The sequence below is a fragment of the Pseudonaja textilis genome, chromosome 4, assembly GCF_049901715.1.
Source record: "Pseudonaja textilis isolate UNSWEBS1 chromosome 4, rPseTex1.2, whole genome shotgun sequence".
NCBI lineage: Eukaryota > Metazoa > Chordata > Lepidosauria > Squamata > Elapidae > Pseudonaja > Pseudonaja textilis.
The window spans coordinates 68,220,076-68,240,925 of NC_141993.1; the positions used below are offsets into that span (position 1 = coordinate 68,220,076).

Sequence of the window (20,850 nt, forward strand, 5' to 3'; positions counted from 1 at the left end):
TCATTACTTTTATCTGCAAAGATTTGGAGAAAAAGCCTGAACTTGCGTCTCTGCTTGTTCAAAGACTGTCATATTTTGCCAGTTGAGCTTTCCTAAGAAAAGAAAATTTGCATGTGGTAAACTTTACCATTCACCAGAATGCAGGTAGTCCTTATTTAGCAAATGCAGTTGGGACAGGCACTTAAGTGAAGTAGTCATTATGTGAACTTGTGATTGTGTTTATGATCTTACTTCAGCTTACAGGTTTGCTTACAGACCTGCAAAGATTGTAAATGTGAGGGCTGATTGTAAAGATGTTTTCATCACTGTCATAATTGCAGTCAATAATGTGCCAGTCTCTAATTGACAACTACCTGAATAGTTCTGTAAAATCCAGAATGAAAGCATTTTCTAAAGTGCCTTTTACATCCTGTGAAATATGACGATCTATTTCTGTCTAAATGTCATTGTTATTTAATTAAAGCTTCAGTTTCTTTCATGAAAATAATACTAAATTAGAGCTAATTTTTTGCATATTGCTGATAAATTGGTTTATTTTAATTTATATTAACTTACATATTATTGTTATGTGTATTGTATTCAGCCTACAAGGGTCTTTTTAATTTCCTTTTATTGTTATGCGTATTGTATCTGGCCTACAAGAATATTTTTAATTTCCTTGCTGCCATCTAGTGATCTATGGGACGCAGTGACTCAGTGGTTAGGACGCTGAGTCTTAAACCATTAAAAGTCTATAGCTCAGCAATTCAAGACCCAAGGGCTACAAGATGGAATGAGCTCCCATCACTTGCCCCAGCTCCTTCCAAATAAGCAATTTGAAAGCATATAAAAACAAGTAGATGAATAGGTACTGCATGTAAGCATATGGGAAATTAATAGAGTTCCGTGTTTTGCCATACATTCTGTGCTGTGGTATGATGTCATGCTGGGCAGATGACCACAGAAGCATCTTTGGGCAACTTGACTTTTTGGTTGAAGAAACAGAGATGAGCTCTTCCCCTTAAGGTTGGTCATAAATAGCAGAGTAAAACCCTTAGGGACACCTTTACCTTTACTTTTTTCTATATCTGGTGATTTTCCCAATTTTTAGGGCCCAGAAATTGTAGGACTAATATTGTGGAAACATAGACACAACATATAGTTGAATTGGTACATTCAAAAAGGTTGGGTGGGTTAACACAGTTATTGTACTGTGATAGTTGAAATTGAGCTTTGGTTTGCTTCTAACATGAACATTTTTTGTCAGCTCAACAAGCTAAGGCTTGTTAAACTCAATCAGCAGATAATGGAAAATCTCATGACATTAGTAACAAAAATTGAGCCAAATACAAAGTAGATAGTTCAGAATCTATATAGAGTATTATTTCATTTCTATTACAATTATATTAACAAGAATTCTGTAATAAATAATAGCCTGGGAATGAACAGGGAAGAGATATTATCGAGTGTAGAGGTAATACTTAAAAACAAATGTGTTGGTTTTGCACGTATTGGATGAAAAGCCAGACAAACTTGTATCAAGATGGCATTTTCAGCCTCTAAAATCTTGTTTGTTACTTACAGGTTGTTTTAGTAATATGTTTGCAAGAATTAATGTTCAGATCAGTTAAATCCCAGATGTGAAACTGCAATCTTGGCAACTTGAGAAGGGACATGGATTCTATCAATCGGTCATGTCCACTATCTTGCCTTTTTTGACCACCCCCCATAAGATAATTCTGCAAACCTCCCACTCTTGCAATGCGTTCCTTCACAAAGTGTGTAAAAGCTGGTTTGGCCACTGAGCCATTTGTGACCATTGCCAGAGCAAGGTGCCCCTAAGCAACATTGACCGATGACTCCATATTCTGCTGATATGAAGATTAAAACTTTGTAATGATTTAGATGAAGTGGTGATTTCATAGATTTAGATTTTGGCATGTTAAGCCAGTGCCTGTTTGGCTTTGGCCTAAAGATGAACTTGCTTATGACAAAAATTTTTATATTTTATAATTGTAACAATATTAAGGAGATTTATTACAAGTTTGTTTATATGGATTACTTATCCTCATTTTCATAGTTCCTTTATTTATTATAACCAACTTATTTCTTCTCTTTCTCTTTCTGAAATAGAACTCTCACTTAGTTTTTAAACCCTACCACTGTTGACTCAATCAGTCTCTTTATCATTTATTTTCCCAAGTTGTATAAACTTCACATTTGTTCTTGCAGGACAAAATACTTTAATCATTCAACTTCTTTTGCAGTTTTATCCTATCATTCTTTTATATTCTAAATGAGATTTATTTGTTCCTATCAGGGGTGATTACAGGTAATACTTGACTTAACAAGCATTTGTTAAGTGACTGTTCAAAGCTACATTAGCACTTTTACAACTGTTGCAGAATCCTCATGGTCACATGATTAAAATTCAGACATTTCCAACTATTAACTGTATTTAGGCTGGTTGCAGTGTCCAGGCTCATGTGATTACCCTTTGTGACCTTCTAACAAGCAAAATCAATTCAGAAGCCAGTTTCACTTAACAACCTTGTTATCAACTTAACAATTGCAGTGATTCACTAAACAACTTTTTAGTGAAGAAAATTGTAAAATAGGACAAAACTCACTAAACAAATGTCTCACATCGTAACAGACATTGTGGGCTCAATTGTGTTCATAAGTTGAGAAGTACTGGTTATGCATTATAATTTGCTAGCATATATTTACAAGGTATCATTCATATGTTGTTCATCACATGGAATTGGTTCTCAGTATGGATCACCGTAAGGGATGCTATGGCTTAGTGGCTAAGATGCTAAGCTTGTCAATCAGAAAGGTCAGCAGTTCAGCGGTTCAGATCCCTAGCACCACATAATGGAGTGAGCTTCTGTAACTTGTAGTCCTCCTGTTACTTTGCCAACCTAGCAGTTGGAAAGCATGTAAAAATGAAAATAGAAAAATAGGAACCACTTTGGTGGGAAGGTAACAGCATTCCATGAGCCTTCGGTGTATAGTTATGCCAGCCACATGACCACAGAGACGTCTTCAGACAGCACTGGCTCTTTGGCTTTGTAATGGGGATGAGCCAGAAATGACTAGCATGTATGTGTGAGGGGAACCTTTACCCTTATGGGTCTTTTGGCTGTGTCCTCAACTAAAAGGGTATGGCTACCTTAAATTCCCAATTTCCTAATATAAGATCAACAATAGATGAGACAATTGATATTCAGCCAACCCTTTCAATCCACAAATGTAACATGGAATGGAAGGCTTTTGTCATTGACTAGACATTGAAGGAGATCTGCTTACATCAGCAAAGGCCACTGCCAGCATTTGCAAGGGTAGTATCAAATCCATGTAAAATGTAGGTAAGGCGTAATTCTAATTCAGTGGCTACATAATTTGCCTTCTTCTACAACTTATTATTCAGCAATATCCTCTTTCTTTCTTAGTCATACTGTTGTAGGGGTTATTCATAGTTAATATTTGTGCATGTATTAATACAAAGGCCTGATGGTATTTGTCAATAATTTTTCATATATTCCTTCCTGAAACACCAACTCTTTTTAATTATCCTTTCAGATTTCTGAAATCTTTAAATGTATGAACAATGCATATTATGTACAGTACAAGTGATATACTGAAGATACCTAGTTTGTTTACAATAATTTCTGTTTTGATGGTAAAATGTTTCAGCATTAGTTTATCTTCATGCTGATAATGGAGGAATTAAAAGTTCATATTTGGTACTTTTGCATTTATTTCAATAGGCTGCTTGCCCAGATTGTTTCTGATTACATAACCATATTGCTATAGGAATTTGCATTAATATGAATGAACACATAATTATACAAAATAAATTCACAGCTTTATTGTTTTGATAACATGATACGTTGGAGAGAACTTATAGCATAAAGAAGACTTATAGTTTTAATAAATTCTTTAAGGAACAACCTTGCAGTAGCACATCTGTTTTTATAAAAATTCAAAAGAAGCAATGTATGCTATTGTGAAATAGGTCATACCATCTGGAATTTTTGTGTTAACTCAGCATACTTTTTGCATTGTAATTTGAATTAACTGGTGTGCAATACTTAAGTTATGCAATGGAGAGGCATTCACCGTGGGAATGTCCAACTAGTTTGAGGTTTTATTCTAGTTTAAAAGAAAAAAAGTTCAAACAAGCTGCACTCTTGCAAATGTGAATGTGATGAACGGAACAAGAATGAAAGAGAATAAAGTGCCTCACCCCTTGTTCTTGCCAAAGCTCTGGAGGCTAAAGATGATTTATTTTTTCCTTCAGAACAAACCAAAGATAGGACTGCTTTTGAAAAGGAAGGAAATCTTCTTGCAGGGTTTGAAATTGACACCATCTAAAAATAGAGCAAAAGAGATGTTTTCTCTGATTATTTTTGGATTTACAACCTTCATCCTAGCATCAGAATTTTGATTTTTTTCGTTTTATAAAAAATGCTGCAGAATTCTTTGATTTCCTGAAAAGAATGAAAGAAATAAAAAAGCTTAACTAACAGCATAATCTGTTTTGGCTTTTAATGCTAAACTAATTTTGAACTCATAAATATGCAATAATATTTCTGATAATAAATTAGGATTATGTCTTCATTTATCTGTGAAGCTCTTTGTTGTAAATACAGTATGACTGCCATTCTGAAAAGCTGATTTTTTCCTTTTTTTTTTTGGTAAGCATTTTTGAAAATGAGAAACAGTACTGATTTCTTTGTAAAGAGGAAAGAGACTAACAAAACATTAAGATGCAGAAAATTTAGTTGCAATTAATTACTTTTGAAAGTAGCAAATGTTAACAAATTACATATCTCCTATATCTGTAATTTTTGTGTGTGTTTCCTTAGTGATGGCTCCATATGCCTCTGTTAAATTGCAGTTATTTTTAAGTCCATTTCTCTAATTTATCCAGATGGTTTCACATTTTATTTCTTTTAATATATTCACTAACTCGAACTGAGTCAGCTGCAGTGCTCATAAGCATTTCCTCCACTTCAACCAAATTATTAACTGTATGGAAAAGCACTAGGCCCAGGACCCAACAATAATAATTTACTATTTATCCCATTGCTTTCATGATTGGCGTATGATTATTACCATACTGTTTTCACAGAGGTATAATATAGAATTACACAAATAAATACACTGCTCAGAAAATAAAGGGAACACTTAAACAACACAATGTAACTCCAAATCAATCACACTTCTATGAAATCAAACTGTCCACTTAGGTAGCAACACTGATTGACAATCAATTTCACAAGCTGTTGTGCAAATGGAATAGACAACAGATGGAAAGCATAGGCAGTTAGCAAGACATCCCAATAAAGGAGTGGTTCTGCAGGTGGTGACCACAGACCACTTCTCAGTTCCTATGCTTTCTGGCTGATGGTTTGGTCACTTTTGAATGCTGGCGGTGCTTTCACTCTAGTGGTAGCATGAGACGGAATCTACAACCCACACAAGTGGCTCAGGTACTGCAGCTCATCTAGGATGGCACATCAATGCGAGCTGTGGCAAGAAGGTTTGCTGTGTCTGTCAGCGTAGTGTCCAGAGCATGGAGGCACTACCAGGAGACAGGCCAGTACATCAGGAGGCATGGAGGAGGCCATAGGAGGGCAACAACCCAGCATCAGGACCGCTACCTCCGCCTTTGTGCAAGGAGAGACAGGAAGAGCACTGCCAGAGCCCTGCAAAATGACCTCCAGCGGGCCACAAATGTGCCTGTGGCTGCACAAACGGTCAGAAACAGACTCCATGATGATGGTATGAGGGCCCGATGTCCACAGGTGGGGGTTGGGCTTATAGCCCAACACCATGCAGGATGTTTGGCATTTGCCAGAGAACACCAAGATTGGCAAATTTGCCACTGGCACCCCGTGCTCTTCACAGATGAAAGCAGGTTCGTACTGAGCACATGTGACAGACTTGACACAGGTCTGGAGATGCTGTGGAGAACATTCTGCTGCCTGCAACATCCTCCAGCTTGACCAGTTTGGCAGTGGGTCAGTAATGCTGTGGAGTGGCATTTCTTTAGAGGGCCACACAGCCCTCCATGTGCTCGCCAGAGGTAGATTGACTGCCATTAAGTATGAGATGAGATCCTCAGACCCCTTGTGAGACCATATGCTGGTGCAGTTGGCCCTGCGTTCCTCCTAAAGCACGACAATGCTAGACCTCATGTGGCTGGAATGTGTCAGCAGTTCCTGCAAGACGAAGGCATTGATGCTATGGACTGGCCCGCTCCCCAGACCTGAATCCAATTGAGCACATCTGGGACATCATGTCTCGCTCCATCCACCAATGCCATGTTGTACCATAGACTGTCCAGGAGTTGGGAGATGCTTTAGTCCAGGTGTGGGAGGAGATCCCTCAGGAGACCATCTGCCACTTCATCAGGAGCATACCCAGGCATTGTAGGGAGGTCATACAGGCACGTGGAGACCACACACACTACTGAGCTTCATTTTGACTTGTTTGAAAGACATTACATCAAAGTTGGATCAGCCTGTAGTGTTTTTTTCCACTTTAATTTTGAGTGTAACTCCAAATCTAGACCTCCATGGGTTGCTAAATTTGATTTCCATTGATATTTTTTGTGTGATTTTGTTGTCAGCACATTCAACTATTTAATGAACAAAGTATTTAATAAGAATATTTCATTCATTCAGAACTAGGATGTCTTATTTTTGTGTTCCCTTTATTTTTTTGAGCAGTGTAATAGGTTATTTTAATAGTAAGTTTAAATTTACATCAATTTGGACTTTGAAAGAATAAAAAATGCAGTCTCCCTTTCTTCTGAATCAAACTTCCTATAAATTGATCACTGATATAAATTATTTGTAGGCATTGCCTAAAAGATTTATCTATTAAAAAATGTTTTCATTGTTTGCTTCACTAATATCAATTTAGTCAGAATTCTAGCTTTCTTGTTTCCAACTGTGGCTAAGTATTCTTCCTTGGTTTTCTCTACTTTTCATTTTCTATACATCTCCTTTTTTATTTTCAATTTTTACTTAATCAGTCAGGCATAGAATTGGCATAATAAAATTTTTTAAGGGTTTACATAGATCTTTGCATGACTTTAAAACTTTTCTAAACAGCATGATGTTCTTTAAATAAGAATAGCAATGTAACAATAGCAACAACAACAATAATATACTATTTGTCATTTTATTATTCAAGTTCATATTTCAAGTTCACTAAAATAAAAATGTTATCTCTTATCAGTATAATATATTGCAATGGCAGAAGGTAACTTCTAAGAAGATTTTGCTTTTCTTTCCTGGAACAATGGTTTTAAAAGATTGATTGTCTGTCAAATTAATGAGACTAACTGTTGTAGTTGAGCAATGAGAGGCTAGACCAGGGCATGGATGCAACAAGACTTTATTGGAGCAATAAAGGACTGAACGTGTTAGCCTTGCCTGGAGCAGGCTCACAACGAACAGCGACTGGCCGGACCCTGCAGCCGGCTTTTATAGCCGGCTGTCGAGGGAGGCCAGCCAATGAGGGGCAGCAAACGCCCCGCAGCATGAACGGACCTGGGTGGGGACTTTGGTAAGTTCCAGGGACATAACACCCCTTCCCCCAGATGCGAACACGCATAGTCATTTAAATAAGCGGGCGGTCTGTGCTGGCGCCGAGCGTCGTAACTCGGTGAGTTACCAAGTGTCTCAGTGTTAAAGGAAACCGGTAGGGTTGGTGATGGGGTGCAGCCTCGCTCTGCGGTTTGCGCTGGTACCGGTACGGTGCTTCTGGTCGGTGATGTCGTGGCCCCGTCTGCTGGTTCAAGTGGAGGACCCATCGGGCAGTCCTGGTCTACTGCCTGCTCCCTTGGTCTGGGTGGTGGTGGCGAAGGAATCCTGGCACGGTCTTCGATAAGCGTTTGGTGTGGCACCTGGGGTCTACCTGAGCCCACGATCCGGCACTGGCGAAGGTGCCCTGTCGCTTCCTTAGCTGGTCCAGGTGTCTCCTCCAGATGCGGCCGTCTTCCAGCTGGACGCGGTACGACCTGGGACCGGTGATGGCTACTATCACTCCAGGAATCCAAAGCGGGTCTCCGGCATAGTTTCTTGCGAAGACATGTTCCTGCAAGACAAAATCTCTGACCCCGTCATTGAAGCGAGAGGGGTATCAGGGCAATAGTGAGGGTGGAGCCTATCCAATACAGTCCTTAGGCGTCTACCCATCAGAAGTTCAGCTGGGGATTTGTTGGTGACCGTGCAAGGGGTTGAGTGTTGGCTTAGCAAGAAACGGGAGAGTCTGTGATGCCAATCTTCCTTGCTGAATCTGGCTAATGCTTCTTTTGTGGATCTAACGGCTCTCTCTGCCAGCCCGTTGCTGGCAGGATGAAAGGGGGCCGTGAAGATGTGTCGGATGCCAAGATTGGTGGTGAAATGACTAAATTCTGTTGAGGCAAACTGGGGGCCGTTATCCGAAACTAAGGTATCAGGCCGTGCATTACGAATAGGCGGGTCAGAGCCTTGGTAACCGCTTGCGTGGTGGTCGTGGATAGTTGGGCCACATCGATCCACTTAGAGTATGAATCTACGACCACCAAGAAGGTTTTGCCGTGTATGGGACCCGCTAGGTCAATGTGTAGCCTTGACCAAGGCGCGTTGGCGCTCTCCCACTTTGTGGGGGTGGTGACTGGAGGGGATGGTCTGGATTCCTGACAGGGTTGGCATGAGCTTACCCACTTGATGATGTCGTCGTCCAATCCAGGCCACCAGACGTAACTCCGAGCCAACGCCTTCATCCGGACGATGCCCGGGTGGCCCTCGTGTAGTGCCTCTAAGACTGGTGTGCGAAGTGAGGCCGGAATGACCACCCGGGTGCCCCACAACAGGCAGCCCTGTAAGCTAGATAGTTCCTGTTGACGGGTCTTAAAAGGTGTGAATTCGGCTGCGAGGTTAGAGCCCGGCCACCCCCTCCTCACCCAGTCCAGTACCTGGGCGATAGTTTTGTCCGTCTTGGATTTGGTGGCGATGTCGAGGGCGGTGACAGGGAGGTCAAGCTCGGTGACATCGAAGATGGCATGGACCGGGCAGGTCTTCAGCTGGAGCTGGCAGGGGCAGCGGCTGAGGGCGTCTGCGTGGCTTAATGGTTTTCCTGGGCAGTGGATGAGCTTGACGAATAGGCCGCCAGGAACAAGGTCCACCTCGTCATTCTGGGAGACAACACTTGTGGAGTCTGCTTGTCTCCAGATAGGAGACCCAGGAGAGGCTTGTGATCCGTGATTAGTTCAAGTTGTGGCCAAAAAGGAACTCATGAAATTTCTTAACAGCGGCCACTGCGGCTAAAGCCTCCTTGTCGATTTGACTATAGTTACGCTCTGTTGCTGAGAGCGTTCTGGAAAAGAAAGCGATTGGTGCCTCGGAGCCGTTGGGTAGTCTATGGCTTAGTACGGCTCCAATCCCAAAAGGGGATGCATCTGCAGCCAGTACCAATGGGAGGTGTGGGTCAAATTGAATAAGGACCGCGTCTGATGTGAGCAGTGATTTGACTGCGCGAAAGCGGTGTCTTCCTTGTGTCCCCAGTGCCAAGGTGATTTTTTTATCTAAGAGCCTGTGTAAGGGCTCTGCTACTGATGCCTTGTGAGGTAGAAATGATGCATAAAAGTTCAATAATCCCAAAAAGGCTTGCAGCTCGGCTTTAGTGGTTGGCGTGGGTGCCTCATGAATTGCCTTGACCTTGGATTCTAGGGGGTGAATGCCTGAGGCGTCAATTCTATAGCCCAGAAAGTCCACCTGTTTAGTGGCAATGGCACATTTCTCCCGTTTTAATTTGAGGCCATGCTGTCTGAACCTGTCTAACACTGCTCTGACTCTCTGGAAGAGCTGGGGCCTGTCCCTGGCCGAGACCAATATGTCGTCGAAGTAGGGCACTATGCCAGGGAGGCCCTGAAGTATGCGCTCCATGAGGGATTGGAAAATGCCCAGGGCCACACTTACGCCAAACTGGAGACGCCTGCACCGGAAGGCACCCCTGTGGGTCACAATGGTCTGCAGTTCGGCTGTTTGGTTGTCAACAGGGAACTGTTGATACGCTTGTGACATGTCCAATTTGGCAAAAATGTTGCCAGGTTCAAATGTATGCAATAAATGTTGAATGACCGGGACTGGGTACGCGCTAACTTGTAGAAAGCGGTTAATTGTTGTTTTGTAATCCGAACAAATTCTCAGGCTGCCATCTTTTTAAGGGGTGTGACAATTGGCGTCTCCCATTTGGCGAAGTCTGTCGGCTCAATGACCCCTTGCTTTAATAATTTATCCAGCTCTGCGTCCAGTTTAGGCCGAATGGCGAATGGGACTCTACGAGGTTTCAGCCGTACTGGGACCGCTTGGGGTCAACCGTAAATGAGATGGGGTACCATTATAACACCCCAACTCATCGCTGAATACGTCTGAGTAGTCAGTGAATAAGGAGTCAGTGTCAGAAGCTGAGACAGCATGGACTCCTGTTAACCCTAGGCCGAGGTAGGGGAACCAATCAAGCCCCAGAAGACTAGGGAGGTTGCCGTTAACTCCACTAGAGGCAGGTGGCCTTTGAAAGCTTTAAAATTAACAAGGAACTTGCCTTTGCCGAGTACTGGAATGTCCTTTCCTGATAATCCCTCAAGGTGATCTGGCACTTCTGGAGCTGGTTTCTGGATAGTCTGGGCTGGATTTTCTTGAGGGTGCTCCAAGAGATGATTGAGAGCGCTGACCCGTGTCAACCTCCATACGACAAGGTTTACCTTCTAATAAAATGGAGAGTGTTATTTTACTAATAGAGTGACAGGTGTGGTTAGCATGGTAGCAAGTGTGACAATTTAGAACTTGCCTTTGTGGCCCAGAATGGGAAAAAGGAGGAACCTTTTGTGCTGAGTTGTGCCCGGCCTGGCAGACTCTGGCGATGTGGCCCTTTTGTGGCAATTGTTGCAGATGGCACCTTGAATTTGCACGAAGCTCTCGAGTGAGGTCCGCCACAGGATAGGCACAGGGTGATGTGTTTGGGTGTGCTGATGCCTTCTTGCCTGGTTCCTGCCTGTGGTTGTTTGGCATGAGCGAGACGGTGGATGTCTGTTTGATCGTTGGGATCATCTTCGTTGACTACCTCTTCTGAATGAACGGTGGCACAGCTTTGTTTGGGAACGGGACCTTGAATTTCGGTGGCTGACTGTGTTGCCAGTTCTGCTGCCAAGGCTTCCTCGATGGCCTGGGAGAGGTTGAGGTCCTTCTTGGCGAGTAGTCGCCTTTGGAGGTGAAGGTCTTTGACCCCGCAGACGAGCTGGTCGAGGAGCATGTCATCAAGATAGTTCCCGAACCCGCAATGAAGGGCTGCAGTCCTCAAGGCGGCCATATACTGGTTGACGGTTTCCTTTTCCGCTTGCTTCCTCATCCGGAAGGTGAAACGCCTCGCGATTTGTGAGGGTTTGGGGAAGTAATGATTGGTGAGGATCTCTAGCAATTCTGCCCAGGGGACATTCTTTAACTCACGTGGTGCAACGAGTGCTGTGGCAGTATCAAAAACGATGGCTCCGCAATAACTGAGGAAGAATGACTTTTTTCTGTGCTCCCCAGCATCAGCCAGACCAATGGCATCGATATAGTGATTAAAACGATTTTTGTATGACTCCCATTTTTCTTCATCCGGCTTGAACGGTGGGAAAGCTGGGTTGGAGTTCATGATGAGGACTTCTGCTGGTTAGGCTGCTGTGAAATCTCTCTGGGACAACAAAATGGCACTTTGTGCTCTTGATAGGTTAGTGATTACAGCTCTGGAGAGGCTCCACAGAACCTCTCTGCTCTCTCTCTCTGGGCTAACAATGTGGTAAGGCTGCAATGGCTGTTGGCAGCGCTTTGAATTTCACGCTCCTGGGGAGCGTAGGTGGTAATGGCTAGCCGCCTCTGATAGCGCTTTAAAATTCGTGCCTGTGTAGGCGTCAGTGACTCGGAATAACAGCACCGCGCTGTATTCCGTCAAGAAATTCAAACGACAGCCGTTTGAATTTCGCGCTCTTTCGTGTTGAGCGGCTGCGCTCGCAGCGCTCCACTTTCGCCTGTAGCTTGCTAACCAAGCGGCTACAGACGCTATTACTTTCGCTCTTGCTGACCGGAGCTCTCCAACGGCGCGGCTGCGGTTCAGCGATTTTAGTGATTTCAGCTGTTGCGGGTTGCCTCTGGTAGCCATCCCATCCTCGTCGCCAGTGTTGTAGTTGAGCAATGAGAGGCTAGACCAGGGCATGGATGCAACAAGACTTTATTGGAGCAATAAAGGACTGAACGTGTTAGCCTTGCCTGGAGCAGGCTCACAACGAACAGCGGCTGGCCGGACCCTGCAGCCGGCTTTTATAGCCGGCTGTCGAGGGAGGCCAGCCAATGAGGGGCAGCAAACGCCCCCGCAGCATGAACAGACCTGGGTGGGGACTTTGGTAAGTTCCAGGGACATAACACTAACTGTCCTTAATTTTCACTCATTAGGATCTCCGATAATGGAGACCTCATTCTAAATTGCAGCTGCTTACGTCTGTAGAACATGACCATAGATTTTGGCTTAATGTGCAAGGTACCACTTGTTTAATATTATGCCAAGTACAGTATATTACTAAGCAGAATTCACCAAATAGGAGCATATATGTTTTGATCTGAAAAGATTAGATGCACATATTAAGTTACCCAATTCATTGAAAGTATCAAATGCAGTGCAAAATGGAGGAAGCAAATACTAACAAATGTATTTGAAAATTATATTTCTAATTAGAAAATTAGAAAGCAAAAGTTCAGCTTTTTTATAAAATACATACTGCATAAATATTATATAATTATAAAACACATTGTGCTATATTTTAAATATACTGCAAAGTTCTCCATAGTTTTGAAGATCTAGAAATTCTTGCAGAAAATCTGGAAAACATAGTAAAGACTTTTTCACAAAGGCTTCTTTCAAAATGCATAGTACACTACAAAGTACTTAAATATAAGATGGCCTGAAACAGAAGTACAGAATAACTCAGTAATGTATTAGAGTTATATTTCTGAAGGGTTAATCTTCAGATGTCATATTGAGAGAATTGGAAAAGGCTATTAACACTTGTGAACACATGCTTACCATCTTCTGATGATTATGGATCTGGTTTGGAGATGTCAAAAGTTAGCATTCTAATGGTATGCCTTGGTAAGACCACACTTGGAATATTGCATCCAGTTTTGGTTGCTATACAAAAAGATGTTGAGATTCCCCAAACCGTGGGTCATGGCCCACTTCTGGGCTGTTGGCACAGATCCATTCTCTCTCCCTCCCTCCCACTGCCATTTCACAACGCCAGAAATATTGGGAAACTCTGCTCTAGAAAGAATGCAGAGAAGTATAATAAAGATGACTAAGAAGACTGGAGACTAAAACATATGAAGAATGGCTGCAAGAATTGGGTATGTCTAGTCTAATGAAAAAAAACACCTAAGGATGATTCTTATGATTCTTGATGAATTTATTTTATTTTTTATTTTTATTTTTTCTTTATGTACACTGAGAGCTTATGCACCAAAGACAAATTCCTTGTGTGTCTAATCACATTTTGCCAATAAAGAATTATATTCTGTTCTGTCCTGTCCTGTCCTATCCTATCCTATCCTATCCTATCCTATCCTATCCTATCCTATGATAGCAGTGTTCCAATATTTGAGGGGCTGCCATGAAGAAGAGGGAGCCAATGCATTCTTCAAAGCACTGAAGGCAGGACAAATGGATGGAAACTAAGCAAGGAAAGAGCCAACCTAGAGATAAGGAAGTATTTCCTAACAGAACAATTAATCCCTGGAATAGCTTGCCTTCAGTAGTTGCAGTTGCTCCATCACTGCACATTTTAAAGAAGAGATTGGATAATAATTTGTCTGGAATGGTATAGAGTATCCTGCTTGAGCAGGGGATTGGTCTAGAAGGTCTCCAAGGTCTAGCTCTGTTATTTTTTTTATATCTGCTGTCCTTTTAATCTGTTCCCTCATTTGAAGTCAGCTTTTTCATTTTCCAGTAAAAAAACAACCAGTAGAATCATTCTAAGCTACAATGGACCTCCTCCTTACCAGTCATTCTTGCAATTACAACAGTCATATCCTCCGTGGTCACATGATTATATTCTAGATGTTCGGCAATCAGTTAACCTTTATAACCATTTACAACATCTTGCAGTCACCTGGCCACAATTTGCAACATTTTTGGCCGATTTCCAGCATTTATTTCAAAGTTTCCAGCAAAAAATGCATTGGAGAAAATGACTGCAGCATTTCATTTAATGACCATTATTAAAAATGCAGCTGTAATTTTGAAGTTGGTCACTTGGTGCTTCAATTTATAGCTGCAATGATTTATGACCATAATTCCAGGGTCAGTTTGGTTGTAAATTGAGGATTACCTTTAATACAGTTTACACACTGCATTTTTCAGTAAAATAGCAGTTATATTACATTAAACCCCAAATTCCCACCTACATAGACTTTATTAAGAATTTTTGGAGTAGTAATGGTACTGCTGTTATATAATTTTATAGGTCTATGTTTTTTTGCTTATTGAATATTTGTAATCTCTATTAAACAGAAAATTTACGGTAATAAGTAGGCCAGATATAATACTTATTTATGTCAAAATTATGCATTCTATATTGTTTAAAGCAGATTTATTTGTAATAGAAAAAAACCCAATAATTATAATTTGTTAGCTATCTGATCACTTATTAAAAATGCATATAATGATGATAATTATTAGACTTTCTTTCAGCAATCTTTATGGAAATAAAGAAATGGATTTGCATCAGTTTGTAATTACTGGTTTCTAGACATTTCTTTAGGCTTCATCTAAAAGCTTGAACTACTTCATGGCTTTCTACATAGCATTAAAAAGTATAATAAAACAGATAAAATCAGTATAAATAATAAAGGGGAATTATGATGACTAAAAGCAACCTCTTAAAAATACTATTCAATGAAAGGGAGGGGGAGAAAAGAGCTTTACAAAGATCCAGTGGAAACTCATTCCAAATTGGAGGGTGATTATTGAAAAAAAAAAGCCCTCATGTTGTATGCATAACCTGAAGGGTCAGGAATGCTTGTAGCAAGTCAAAAGGACTTTTCTCAAGAAAAATAACATTGGGACTCATTGGTATAGGTAAATATAACCTTTTATGTAATCTGAATCAAGTTCATTGCAACATTAAAGATTAAAATCATAACCAATTTAGAAATGCAATATTACCAACTAGGCACATCTTGGGTGATAGCAGAAATACATGCAGATTGTTTCCAAAATAGAATTGAGAAGAATCAGAATATGTATATTTTTTCAAAATTTATTCAGTTCATACCATTCTCTAGCTGGTTTATATAATATCATAAGATGTATGCAATATGTACTAATAGAGAATAGGAAAATTATTTTTTTAAAGCTTGAGAGAATACTGAATTATTTATCTGCTACCAAAATGATTACATCAAAAAAAATCCCAGTCAAAATACCATTTAATATGAATGAATTGATAGTAACCAAAATGGCCAAAGAAAGTACACAGTCTAAAGCCAAAGCTTTGGAGTAGAGATCTGTATTCTGTTGTGGAGCAAAGTATGGCACTAAACAAAGCTAGTCTCTATTTTTCAATTTAAGAAAAAAATGTTCCTCAAAGAAATGTACTGTGATCTTCCTTCTGAAATACTGCAGATAACAAGCATAGTTCTATTTTCCCACATAAGAAAATACATAACTCAAGTAATTAAGATACAATGACATATTAGCCAAGCATAGAGGAACATTATTTAATCTTTTTCTATTAATAACTTGCATCTACAGAGAACATCTATGTAGATATTCCAGTATCCAATGCCAGGGTTGCACTTTCTTGAATTATATACCTGGAATTTTTAAATTTAAAACAAAATGCTTTTTCTATAAATTTACGGCATAAGAACACATATATTAATGGATCCATACATATATTTGCAGTAGCTAACCAGAGAGTGCTTTCTTTGGCTATGAATAATTGATTCTGTTTAGCACAACTCATATTCTGCCCACTTTGGCTAAGAGTATAAGGTACCCGAACAAAATGAAAAGGGGCAAAACAGATGAAAAAAACCGTTACAATTATAAACACCTTACTTTTGGCTCTTTGTTTAATTTTACAGTCTGCTATCTTGGTTCTTTTATAAGAGCTATAAATCTTTTTAGCAATAATTACATAAAATAGGAGCATCAAAATCAGCACAGTATAGAAGACAATTTGACAGATGTAATTGACAGCTGCATGCCATTTCTTTCCCAAGTCACTTTTCAATGAAGCACACTTCCTCACTGAGAGAGATGTTGTCTCGCGGTCTGTCAAAATCACATTGGGCAGGGAGAGGATGATGAAGAAGAACCAGACAGACCATGAAACCACTTTAGCTGAAGTGATCTTATGCAACCAGAACTTCCCAAAGGGCTGAATGATCTTGAGAAACCTATCTAAGGAAATAAGCCCAAGCAGCACAATACTTATGTACATGGTCTGGTAAAATATTACAGCTGAAAAACGACAAACAAATGCTTTAAGCTGCCAGAATCCTAGTTCTGAGTCCGTTAGAATCTTGAAAGGTAGCATAAGAGTCATGATGGAATCGGAGACCACGGTGTTCTTAAGATACACAATGAAACTTGAAGTGGTTGGAATCTGGAAAAAAGCAACTACAGCCACGCTATTCAGTAGAAATCCCACAAGGAAAAGAATGCTGTACAAAATTGGAAATACAACATGAGATGTCCTGGTATCTCGGGGGCATTGCCCAGAGAGGGGTGTCCAGTTGGAAGTATTGATACTTCTATTCATGGTTTAAGCAGGAATCTGGGGAAAATAATATTTATAGAAAGTAAGTACGCATAAAAAAAAGTCCAAAAGTAAGAAGACTGGAAAGCATCTAGACTTTACAACAAAATAGAACCATTTTGGATTCCCGATAGCAATATTATGACATATATTTTGATAGCATATATGACATTACATCATTTGGGATTTTTCATATATAGAAAAGAGGTTAAGTTTTCTATGTGGTTAAGAATTGTGTGAACCTGGTTCTACACTTTGGTGCAAAATAGAAGGATGGGTGAATTTGCTCACATGGGAAAAATGATCTGAGTTTTTTCCCTACAGATATTCCAGAACCATAGAAAGCAAAGCAATTAACATTATTTCTTTGACTAACATTACTTACAGACTAACATATACATTCAACTCCAGGAATAGAAAATAGATTACTTAAGATACAAAAAATAATAATTAAAAAATTACTCACCAGTTTAAAAAAGCATAAAAGTAATGCTGGAAAGGCCTTTTCACTTATGATTATATGCTGGGTTTCATTTGGCAGAGACCTTGAAAAAAAAGGTGCACAAGAAAATCCCGGAGTTTAGGTTAAGTTCTTGTGGAAAGAGACATTCTTCCAGTTAGGTAGTTCTCTGAGCTGGAAAACTGCTTAAAGCTCAGAGCCAGCAGTTTGGCTGAAGAAATGAACTGGCTGCACATTTTGTTTGGCTGTTTTTGTTTCCTGGAAAAGGAAGTTAAAAAGCCAAAGGTTTTGGTGGAAATTGTGGTAATCCAACTTAATGAATTCACTTTAACAAAAGACAGGATGGAAACTGCACGCATACATTTGGACAGCTGCTAATGTTACACACATGCCAAATTGGAAGGAGAAAAATGTGTTTGCCATATTTCTTAACCCATAGTCCCCCACCCCCCAAAAAATACAGGCATGCATTTGTGATACAAATATAATTTTTTGTGTTAAACATACACTTTAAAGTTCAGGTAGAGCCAGTGAAAGACTAAGGAAAACAAAAGCAATAAAACAATTCCATTCCATTTCTGAATGCAACCTTTCCTTCTTTATAAGTGATTTCTGAGATTTTGTTGTACATATTTGTAAATTCCATTCTGAGAAGGTTCAAGATTGCTGGAAAAGCAATCCATCTGAAGCAGAGAGCAGGATCTGTGCCTTTTCTCTAAACAGTAACCTCCTGAAGAACACTGTGCTGCATTCATGTGCTGTGTTCATTATGTATATGATAGGATACAGTTGTTGGTTAAAAATTTGGTTAGTTTTCCCTATGAATTAGTGTGTTATGGGAACCCAGCCTTTACAATTAGTTCAAGTTCAATGTTATATGTGAGTCAAAAAATGGGTTAACATTAAATGGTGAATGTAATGTCTCTTTCACATCTGGCTATATAGTCTTTTATAAACAGCAGCATTTTTTTCTGTGGAAAGTCAGTGGGATTGAAGTTCTTGGATTAGTTGGGTTTGTATCATATTCCTACTTCAAACAGTAAATTAGATGATTAAATTGGTCAGCTTAGATAGCTCAGTATTGTGTTTTATTACTTGCTTTTGGATTTTTACTGTGTTCCAAGTATGACATAAGTACTTTAAGAAACTTCCTCTTTTGTAAAAAGACAAAGATTCTGCTCTGTGCTTCACACCAGATGTCTTCTTTGGAGCAGAGTTATTGATTTCTTGGGTGGCCTTAAAATTGTCACATTCTTTATTTTCTTCCACATCCTCTCTCCCTAACCTATCCAGTTGGGACTGTTGTCACCATAAGTGAACAGAGAACACTATAAATTCCCTTCAATTCCCTGAAGAAGTAAAATAAGAATAAATAATAAATATGATTTAGCCAACTAATCCTGATTTTGTCCAAATTATAAGAAATGCCTTTCCTTGAAATCTTACTGAATTGTATGTAGAAGTAGTTCACATATGGACTGACCAGCAGTCTATTAGTATTTTCTCAACTGAAAAATCTCACAAGAGATGTTAAATCGCATTCCAAATAAGTAACATGGCTAAAATTAATGAAATATTTCATATGGAAATAATACATTTGAAAACTCTGAAAAATTTTATGACCTCAGGTATTTCTCTCTGTAGCTTGATAATAATAATATTGATGTTAGTGATCCATAAGCCAAGAATAAAATTGCTTACCTCTTTGTGAAGAAGTACTGGACTGGCATTAGACTTGAAAATGTAGAACATAAAAACTTAGTTTCGTAAGCAGTTTTGCTGCAGGTTTGTTCCTCATTTTTCATAAGCCTGGCTTCTCTCTTTCCAAAACACCCTCCCCACTTCCCCCTATCTAGATCAAAGGCTACAAATCTCAAGAAAAATATTCACATACCAAATATTGGGAGCTATCTTATTTAATACAAAGCTTTACAGAAAAAGGAACACAGTTTGCATGAAACATGGAAATGAGTTTGGCTAAACTTAACAAACCAAAAAAAGGATGCTGGGAAAAACTGATAACATGGGTAGAAAATACGGAAATAAGAAAAAAATTGCAGGATAATATCAACTGTATGTGTATGTCTGTGTTTTCAATTATTATTTTTAATTAGTAGTTTTGAGAATTCCAAATAATGTAAGAAGTCTGTAGTGCAGTGGATGTTGAGTGGCAGTTTGTATTCCATACAGTTGTAATGGTTAATGTACACAGAGAGACTCAATTTTCTTATTATTCTTTTCTGCTTGCCTTTATTTTTTTCAGTTCTGTACAAAGATTCTTATTTTGCATGACAGAAGATAATAAATGTTTCCATCAAAATACCTCCGACTGAAGTTATTTACAAAATGACAGTGACCAAGTTTTCTTTCTAGGTCATGTAAAAATGTTTATGGAAATAAGTGGAAGTGTTGGTGGCACTCTAGAAAATATTATTTTCATTGACTAGATCCAGAAAGTGAAAGTCCTGTTCTGGACTTTCAGTATTCTGGATAGAAGAAAGAGATGTAGTGATGACTGAAGTACATTTTCAATTGTCACCATTAATTGGTTCTAGGAGGTGTCATTAGTACCAAAAATGACGGGTACCAAACGAATTTTTCCCATAAGGAATAATGTAGTGAGTCACAAGCCAACTAGCATTGACATGTTCTACCTTGTTCATGGGTACCAAACAAATGATAAGTACTGGGAAAAATTTTTTGCATCAAAATGCATTGAGTAACAAATTCAATAAGTTTCAAAGCATTTGAGTACCACTGTATTTTTATGAGATTTTTAAATTTGTAAGCCATTGTGGGACAGATGAAAGCATGGTCAAATTAAAGCAGATAGTGAAGATAACCTCTGTCCCACAGCATCAATGAAAGAAAATTAGGTACAACATTTAGACTAAACAGAACTATTGTGCATTGAGTGGATACAAATACAGTATCTAGCATGATGAACAAGTCTTTAGTGAATGACTGAGTTGTATTCATTAGGATTTTTGAAGAATTTACTAAGGGGGATATTAAATGTAATAATTCTCCTAATGTTTTCTTTAATTGATGTTTTTGCAAAGATTTTGCATTTCAGTTTCTTCTTGATAAAAGTGAAACTATGTTTCCTTTGCATATTAATCAATGAAATAGGTATTTCAGTACTTACAGATCAAGCAACATATATTATAATGCATGTATTATTCAGGTTAGAAAACAACTACTGTGTCCTTGCAATATGTTTCACCCTAAATGAACTTGTCCAGATGTTTGTTTATACCAATATTTCTATTCAAATAAGGTGGATTACAACCAGAGTTAGGACTGCTTAGCTGACATCGAGCTTCAAACTTTGACATCTATCATATTGTGATTAGGTTTTCATGTCTGTTTTTTAATTGGTTCCACTTGTGTCTTATTTTCTTTTGGATGTTTTTTTTTAAATATATAAACCACAACCGAGAACTGCTTTCATTTCCCATTTATTTAATTCCCTAATTCCTCTACCATTATCCTAGCAATTTCTTCAAGCAAAACAATGGTCCAAACTGTTCTCTAGTAATTTGTGAATTTG

At 39.3% G+C, this 20,850-nt stretch overlaps 2 protein-coding genes across 5 annotated transcripts in view; one reads left to right on the forward strand and one right to left on the reverse strand.

Moving 5' to 3' along the window:
• The window catches only part of MED12L (mediator complex subunit 12L), a 188,167-nt gene that overhangs the window by 100,943 nt on the left and 66,374 nt on the right, over nucleotides 1–20,850 (forward strand). The gene's annotated exons all lie outside the window — the stretch shown is intronic.
• On the reverse strand, nucleotides 15,146–19,149 carry P2RY13 (purinergic receptor P2Y13). 2 transcript variants are annotated; one of them, XM_026701619.2, is made up of 3 exons: nucleotides 18,999–19,149; nucleotides 17,304–17,555; nucleotides 15,146–16,855 (listed from the first exon to the last, which is right to left on the reverse strand). In XM_026701619.2, the coding sequence occupies exon 3, from the start codon at nucleotides 16,838–16,840 to the stop codon at nucleotides 15,833–15,835; it is 1,008 nt and encodes a 335-aa protein (XP_026557404.1). In that variant the 5' UTR covers nucleotides 16,841–16,855; nucleotides 17,304–17,555; nucleotides 18,999–19,149; the 3' UTR covers nucleotides 15,146–15,832. The 2 variants fall into 2 exon arrangements, with proteins under 2 accessions (XP_026557404.1, XP_026557405.1); XM_026701620.2 differs by having other exon boundaries at nucleotides 17,304–17,382; nucleotides 18,999–19,022.

What these genes read in the sequence shown, in the direction of transcription:
- P2RY13 (XM_026701619.2), bottom strand. Translation starts at nt 16,840, where the DNA reads ATGAATAGAAGTATCAATACTTCCAACTGGACACCCCTCTCTGGGCAA.